The sequence below is a fragment of the Salvelinus alpinus genome, chromosome 9, assembly GCF_045679555.1.
Source record: "Salvelinus alpinus chromosome 9, SLU_Salpinus.1, whole genome shotgun sequence".
NCBI classification, from domain to species: Eukaryota; Metazoa; Chordata; class Actinopteri; order Salmoniformes; family Salmonidae; genus Salvelinus; species Salvelinus alpinus.
The window spans coordinates 29,596,000-29,605,051 of NC_092094.1; the positions used below are offsets into that span (position 1 = coordinate 29,596,000).

Sequence of the window (9,052 nt, forward strand, 5' to 3'; positions counted from 1 at the left end):
GATTAGCATTTTTGACTTACTAGTTTAGGTTAGAAACTGTACAAAATGTTTGTAATACTCTTGTTAGCATTTAGTTAGCATTCTCTATGAGATGTTTTTTTTCAGTGCCGGTATTACCGAATATCCCGGTATGGCACAAGGTCGGTATGAAGGCATGACAATCTGAGATGTAATTTTCTTTTTTTATATTTGCAAATGTATTACAAATAAAAAACTGATATATCACATATACATTAGTATTCAGACCCTTTACTCAGTACCTTGTTGAAGCCCTTTTGGCAGAGATTACAGCCTCAAGTCTTCTTGGGCATGACGCTACAAGCTTGCTACAACTGTATTTGAGGAGTTTCTGACCATGCGCGGTCACATGAGAGGGAGCTCTGTTCCATCGCACTTCTAAAGACAATGGAATTCTCCGGTTGGAACATTATTGAAGATTTATGTTAAAAACATCCTAAAGATTGATTCAATACATCGTTTGACATGTTTCTACTGACTGTTACGGAACTTTTTGACATTTGCTTTTAGTGAACGCGCTTCCTGACTTTGGATTTGTTTACCAAACACGCTAACAAAAATAGCTATTTGGACATAAATGATGGACATTACCGAACAAAACAAACATTTCTTGTGGAAGTGGGAGTCCTGGGAGTGCATTCCGACGAAGATTAGCAAAGGTAAGTGAAGATTTATAATGCTATTTATGACTTTTGTTGATTCCACAATTTGGCGGGTAACTGTATGGCTTCCTTTTGTGGCTGAATGCTGTTCTCAGATTATTGAATATTGTGCTTTGCCATAAAGCTTTTTTGAAATCTAACACAGCGGTTGCATTAAGAACAAGTGTATCTTTAGTTCTATGTAAAACATGTATCTTTCATCAAAGTTTATGATGAGTATTTCTGTTATTTGATGTGGCTCTCTGCAAAATCACCAGATGTTTTGGAACTACTGAACATAACGCGCCAATGTAAACTCAGATATCTGGATATAAATATGAACTTTACCGAACAAAACATATATGTATTGTGTAACATGAAGTCCTATGAGTGTCATCTGATGAAGATCATCAAAGGTTAGTGATTAATTTTATCTCTATTTCTGCTTTTTGTGATTCCTCTCTTTGGCTGGAAAAATGGCTGTGTTTTTCTGTGACTTGGCTCTGATCTAACATAATCGTTTGGTGTGCTTTCGCTGTAAAGCCTTTTTGAAATCGGAGACTGTGGTGGGATTAACAAGAAGTGTATCTTTAAAATGGTGTAAAATACTTGTATGCTTGAGGAATTTTAATTATGAGATTTCTGTTGTTTGAATTTGGCGCCCTGCACTTTCACTGGCTGTTGTCATATCGATCCCGTTAACGGGATTGCAGCCATATGATGGAGGCCACTGTGTTCTTGGGGACCTTAAATGCTGCCGAAATGTTTTTGTACCCTTCCCCAGATCTGTGCCTTGACACAATCCTGTCTCAGAGCTCTATGGACAATTCCTTCGACCTCATGGCTTGGATTTTGCTCTGACATGCACTGTCAACTGTGGGACCTTATATAGACAGGTGTGTGCCTTTCCAAATCATGTCTAATTAATAGAATTTACCACAGGTGTACTCCAATGAAGTTGTACAAAGATCTCAAGGATGATCAATGGAAACAGGATGCACCTGAGCTCAATTTCGAATCTCATAGCAAAGGGTCTGATTACTTATGTAAATAAGGTATTTCTGTTTTTTATTTTTTCTACATTTTGAAAAATGTCTAAAAACATGTTTGCACTTTGCCATTATGGGGTATTGTGTGTAGATTGATGAGGAAAACAATTATTCGATCCATTTTAGAATAAGGCTGTAATGTAACAAAATGTGGAGAAGGGGAAGGGGTCTGAATACTTTCAGAATGCATTGCACGTTGCTGCTACTCTGTTTATTATCTATACTGATTGCCTATTCACTTTCACCCCTACTTGCATGTACATATTATCTCAACTACCTCGTACCCCTGCACAGTGACTCGGTACCAGTACTACTACCAGTAGTATATAGTCTTGTTATTGATGTTTTATTGTGTTACTATTTATTTATTTATTTTTTGCTATTTTTTAAACTTTTTAACTATAAGTAAGCATTTCACAGTAAAGTCTACACATGTTGGACTCAGCGAATGTGACAAATACAATTTGATTTGATTTGAGATACAGTACTGACTGTTAGCACTTGGTGGCCTATAGCAACACTCCAAAAGAAGAGTCTTTAGATGAGGCAGGTTAACTTGCAACCACAACACTTCAACAACATTAGACATAAGGTAATCTCTAAACTTTACAGGAATATGGCTCTGAACATATACAGTAACACCTCCCCCATTAGCATTTCTGCCTATTCTGTAGCTGTTATATCCTTGTATTGCGACCGCTGTATCATCAAAGGAATTATCTAAGTAAGTTTCAAAGACAAACAATATATGAATATTATCTGATGTTAGCAAGATATTGATTTCATGAATCTTATTTCTAAGGCTACATATATTAATATGGGCTATTTTCAGTCCTTTCCTGAGTAGCTTATCAGAGATAGAAGTAAAATGAAGAAAGAAATACACAAAGAATGACAAGAACATGGTTTGGCAAATAGAGTAGGTCAATCAGGCACTTGTGAGTGTCAGTTGGTGGGTGTGTGTGTGATGTGGGGCTGAAGCTTCTAACCTGGAAACTTGGCTATCTCACTCCACTCAGTATTTTGGGAGGGAGGGTGGACAATGAGCCTGTCGTAGCAGATTTAAGCAATGTCCCCACGCTCTCTGGCAGCTTTCATGGCTGGGATAAGTTATTTCCCCCTCTGGCGCACAGCTTCCAAGTAGTCTTCGTTAAGGAAGATGTTGGTTCCTCTAATGTTCTTGGCTCTCTCCAGAACAGCCATCTTGCCCTTAAACCTCAGGAACTTGACCACTATCAGCCTCTGTCTATCACCTGTGCCAACTAATGGACTTGTTTGAAATGAGGATCTCCTTCACTTGCGCATCGTGTTTTTTTTTCTCAAATTGTTTTCCAGACCTGTGGGCGTGCTCCACCTCAATCTTCAATGATCAGCTTTTCAGTGATCATTGTTTTTACTTTCTCCTCTGCCCAGTTCTCATGTTAAGACTGGTTTGCCATTCACAACAATGTTATTCCTCCTGGATTGTCCCTCTAGATCACAGGTGTCAAACTCATTCCACGGGGGGCCGAGTGTCTGCGGGTTTTCGCTCCTCCCTTGTACTTGATTGATGAATTAACATCACTAATTAGTTAGGAACTCCCCACACCTGGTTGTCTAGGGCTTTATTGAAAGGAAAAACCAAAAACCTGCAGACACTAGGCCCTCCGTGGAATGAGTTTGACACCCCTGCTCTAGATAGTTTGTTTTCCCAGTCATTGTTAACCTCTTGACGCTAGGGGTCAGATTTTTTTTAATTTTTAAAATAACGTTCCCAAGGTAAACAGACTATTTCTCAGGTCCAGATCGTAGAATATGCATATAATTTACAGATTAGGATAGAAAACACTCCAAAGTTTCCAAAACTGTCAAAATATTGTCTGTGAGTATAAGAAAACTGATTCTGCAGGCGAAAACCTGAGAAAATCTAACCCGGAAGTGATTTTTTTAATTTATTTTTTTTATCTGTGTTTCCTGGCCCGTCTTTCTTCCATTTAAAGGGGTATCAACCAGATTCCTTTTCCAATGGCTTCCTCAGGCTGTGACCAGGCTTTAGACATAGTTTCAGGCTTTTATTTTGAAAAATGAGCGAGATTATTCAAAAGTAGTCAGGTGTCCTCTGATTAGTTCCTGCGCGCGAGAGGGTAGCTCTCCATTTTATTTTTCTCTCTTATTGAATAGGTTACGGTCCGGTTGAAATATTATCGATTATATTTGTTAAAAACAACCTGAGGATTGATTATAAAAAACATTTGACATGTTTCTACAACCATTACGGATACTTTTTGGAATTTTCGTCGAACGGAACGAGGCTTTGGTTTTCTGAACATAACGCGCAACCCAAATGCCGTTTTGTTGTTATAAAAGTAATATTTATCGAACAAAAAGAACATTTGTTGTGTAACTGGGAGTCTCGTGAGTGCAAACATCCGAAGATTATCAAAGGTAAGCGATTCATTTTATTGCTTTTCTGACTTTCGTGACCAAGCTAACCAAGCTAATATAAGGCTAACTGTTCTAGCATTGATTGATACACTCACAAAAGCTTAGATTGCTTTCGTTGCAAAGCATATTTTCAAAATCTGACACGATAGGTGGATTAACAACAAGCTAAGCTGTGTTTTGGTATATTTCACTTGTGATTGCATGATTATAAATATGTTTTGTACTATTTTGCGCCCTGCAATTCAGCGGTTGTTTAGGAAAATGATCCCGTAAAAGGGATCCGTAGCGCACAGAAGTTAATAATGATTCATAGACTATGCTGATGTCATCTTGCGTAGACTTACAGTTTGTTGTCATCTTTCTGCAAGTTTCTTTCAGGACATCCACCTCTCCTGGGACAACTGAAAACTGTTCTTAAGGTCCATGACCTCTCTAGTCAGATCATCCATTTGTTTGTTAGTTGAGTCAATCAGTATTTCAACAAAGATCTTGAAGCTATTTTCCTGTTGTTGTAACAACTGCTTGTAGAACCCCTATTGTTAATTAAAAAAATCTTTCACCTGTGATAGAGAAACTGTCCTCTCCATTACTCACACCATTGACTTTGGATTTCATGGTAGCAACATAGACCAGCATTGGTGCCCCACAGGTCCAGACAGGGCAGGTCGCAGGGCAGATGGAAACAGAAACAAACAGCAGGGATTTAGACAGTCACAAGATCGGCACAAGCGTTATCCGCTTTGCGGGCTGTGTTCAAGCTGTCAAGGAAACTTTACTAGCTTGATAGCTAGTAAGCTAGCAGCTAAGCTAGCTGCTACGCCAAGTAGCTCGTCAGACTTTTGGTTGGCAGGATCCCCGAACAGATGTAACGGTCCCAGCAACTGAGGCTAACCAGGTCACGGGATCCAAATTCAAAAGGTAACTAGTAACCAAACTTTTTCATTAGAACACATTTTTAGAGACTTTCAAAACAACAAACCGAGCTCTCCCTTGTTCTGCGTTCAGCACACCTCTCTGATCCGTTTCTGTCTCCTCCCTCTCACACTCTATACTGCCCCAAACACACACTGTACACTCCTGACCCGAGTCCTCTAATGAAATTAGAGGTAGTGGGGACTTCATCATGACCAAGCGGTAGATATTCACAACAAACTCATTTCTTCAAATTAGGTAGATAAATACACTGTCGTCTCAGTGTAATCAAGTGTATTACTGTTGTTTGTCACTGTCTTTAACCACTGTCAAAGCATTACTTAAATAAGACATATTCCATTTTAATTGTCAAAAATGATAACTTCTTGGGAAAATACAACATCCTGGACAGTGGTGGAAAAAGTACCCAATTTTCATACTTGAGTAAAAGTAAAGATACCTTAATAGAAAGTGACTCAAGTAAAAGTGAAAGTTACCCAGTAAAATCCTACTTGAGAAAAAGTAATAAAGCATTTGGTTTTAAATATACTTAAGAATCAAAAGTAAACATAATTGCTAAAATATACTAAAGTATCAAAAGTAAAAGTATAAATCATTTCAAATTCCTTATATTAACCAAACCAAACAGCACGATTTTCTTGTTTTTTAAATTTACGGATAGCCAGGGGCACACTCCAACACAAATCATTTGTGTTTAGTGAGTCTGCCAGATCAGATGCAGTAGTGAAGACCAGGAATTTTCTCTTTAAGTGAGTGAATTGGACCGTTTTCCTGTCCTGCTAAGCATTCAAAATGTACCGAGTACTTTTGGGTGTCAGGGATAATGTATGCAGTAGAATGTACATTATTTTCTTCAGGAATGTGGTGGAGTAAAAGTAAAAGATGTCAAAAATATAAATAGTAAAGTAAAGTACATATACCCCCCAAAACGACTTAAGTAGTACTTTAAAGTATTTTTACACCACTGATCCTGGATATGCAAATCGTCCTTATTTTGGGGGGGGATTCACGCAACTTCAATCCGAGCAACAATACATGTCTGTCATGTTCAGTTCCAATCACAGACTAACTACTCAGAGACCTCCATATCGACTGTTATATCTTTCCTCTCTCTCTCTCTCTCTCTCTCTCTCTCTCTCTCTCTCTCTCTCTCTCTCTCTCTCTCTCTCTCTCTCTCTCTCTCTCTCTCTCTCTCTCTCTCTCTCTCTCTCTCTCTCTCTCTCTCTCTCTCTCTCTCTCTCTCTCTCTCTCTCTCTCTCTCTCTCTCTCTCTCTCTCTCTCTCTCTCTCTCTCTCTCTCTCTCTCTCTCTCTCTCTCTCTCTCTCTCTCTCTCTCTCTCTCTCTGTGTGTGTGTGGACACCTTTTTCTATACTTGTGAGTACCAAAAGTCCTCACAAAAATAGTAAACCAACTAAAACCTCAAATACACCTAAGTTCTCTTGCAACAGGTTGATCAAATTAAGATCCTACATGTGTATCTGTCTGTCTCGCACACCCAAAGAGACACACACACATACACTTTCCCGGGGTCTTGGTAGCAGGACAGAGTGGGAGCTGTTTAGCACGGGGATGAGATGAGATGCCGTTGACATGGAAACCACATGAATTTACAGTGTGGCAAAGTGGTGAAATCACCTTGATGACAGGAACATACAGATCCTTCTCAAATATATCAGGTCATCTAGTACCAACTGCCATATCCATGACAACATACTAATACAGAGCCTAGTATTGAAGAACCTAATGGCTATATGCCAGAGATCAAATACATGGACCAGCTAATAATGTGACACTGGACTGAAGGAGGAGGAGATTACATCTGCAATGAGGGACAGGCAGTAGTGGAAGTCCCATTTTTCAACTTATCCACTCCAGCACACCAGGGCGAGTATCAACACAAAGCATCTCAGAGTAGGAGTGCTGATCTAGGACTTGTCCATATAATCTTATTCATTATGATCTAAAAGGCTAAACTGATCCTAGATCACCACTCCTACTCCGAGACGCTTTGTGAATACAGGCTCAGATATACATGATACAATCACAGGAGTGTAGATACTCATTATATATGACACATAGTAACTTGATGAGGGACATGCTGCTCACCTTTCTTGCGGACCACGTCCTCGGACTCAGGTTTGCGTGTGACAGAGACCACCTTCATCAGCAGGCTGTTGCCCCCCTGTCTGATCAGAGACACCACCTGCTTATGGCCCACCTTCACCACGTTCACTCCGTGCACCTGGAACACACACACGCACGAATGCCACGCACACATATACACACGGCTGGAGGTCAGCAGACAGAGGCCTGAGAGGCAGTGGGGCTAGTCCATGGGGTTGGAGAGGAGATAGGAGGAGAGGAGAGGGCGTGTAGTTACCTCTATGAGGAAGTCTCCTGTCCTAAGCCCAGCCCTCCAGGCCACTCCCTCCACGTCAACAGACTCCAGGTACTGGAGGGCAGGGAATGCAGGTGTTGGGGTGAACTCCTCAATAGGCGTCTCAGCTGGGAATACACAGAGAGAATTACCAAATATCCAAACATGGATAGATGTTTGAACACAAGAAATACACATACAGTATTAATCTTACACTGAATCGTGAGAGTATCACCCACGCACATCTGCCATGGAAAAGAGAACACACCTTAAGCTCATAGAGGTACACATAGAAGTAGATACACACAGCAGCCTGTAAGTGAATGTGTGTTTATAATAGAGTGAGATGGTATAGTGTTTATTTTTATTTATTTCACCTTTATTTAACCAGGTAGGCTAGTTGAGAACAAGTTCTCATTTACAACTGCGACCTGGCCAAGATAAAGCAAAGCAGTGCGACACAAACAACAACACAGAGTTACACATAGAATAAACAAACATACAGTCAATAACACAATAGAAAAAAAGAAAGTCTATATACAGTGTGTACAAATGGCATGAGGAGGTAAGGCAATAAATAGGCCATAGAAGCAAAGTAATTACAATTTAGCAGATTAACACTGGAGTGATAGATGAGCAGATGATGGTGTGCAAGTAGTGATACTGGTGTGCAAAAGAGTAACAAAGTAAATAAAAACAATATGGGGATGAGGTAGGTAGATTGGGTGGGCTATTTACAGATGGACTATGTAGGAACGGTGAGGTGGTGTGACAGGGAGAGACCCTTTCACTCAACCGTATTACTTTAATCACTCTCACACTGAAATTCAGATTACACACACACACATACACACACACACACACCTGAGGATAGAGCTACTGTGAACTACACACACACTACACACACCCTCCATTTAATCCAATTGAGTCCAACTATACCACTTACAAAGGAGAGCTCCGAGAGGCACCTGCAATGTGTGTGTGTGTGTGTGTGTGTGTGTGTGTGTGTGTGTGTGTGTGTGTGTGTGTGTGTGTGTGTGTGTGTGTGTGTGTGTGTGTGTGTGTGTGTGTGTGTGTGTGTGTGTGTGTGTGTGTGTGTGTGTGTGTGTGTGTGACATGACCCCACTATGAAAGACAATCTATTCAGTTTTATCTGAGGCACATGGGAAGATGGAGGGAGAGAAAGAAGAAGACAAGCAGAAGAGAGGAGAGAGGGAGGGATACATCTAGAGTGGGGGAAAGTTGACTGCTGGAAATTGGAAAAGGAGGAGAAAAAGAAAGCTACATTAGACTCCATGTCAACTGTTTGTTGATCAGGAGGAAAGCTACAGACTAGTCTCTCCCTCTCTCTCTAGCCTTCATAGCTTTAGTGTTTAGAGGTAGGGATAGGAAGAGAGCAGGAGAAAAAAAGTGGAGTAAGAAAGAGATGTTGAGACAGAGAGCGGGGGAGAGAGAGGCAGGTAGCCTAGCAGTTAAGAGCGTTTGGACAGTAATGGAAAGGTCGCTGGTTCAAAACCCTGATTCAATCAGGTGAAATATCAGTCGATGTGCCATTGAGCAAGGCACTCAACCCTAAATGCTCCTGTACGTCACTCTGGATAAGAGTGTCT

At 40.4% G+C, this 9,052-nt stretch overlaps 1 protein-coding gene across 8 annotated transcripts in view; it reads right to left on the reverse strand.

The window, feature by feature from the left end:
• Positions 1–9,052, reverse strand: part of LOC139584604 (SH3 and multiple ankyrin repeat domains protein 3-like) — a 307,285-nt gene that overhangs the window by 30,893 nt on the left and 267,340 nt on the right. For all 8 annotated transcript variants that reach the window (XM_071416641.1, XM_071416643.1, XM_071416642.1 and 5 more), the window contains 2 exons: positions 7,446–7,570; positions 7,172–7,307 (listed from right to left, as the gene is read on the reverse strand). In XM_071416641.1, the coding sequence (XP_071272742.1) occupies positions 7,172–7,307; positions 7,446–7,570 (261 nt within the window). The remainder of the gene's footprint in view (positions 1–7,171; positions 7,308–7,445; positions 7,571–9,052) is intronic.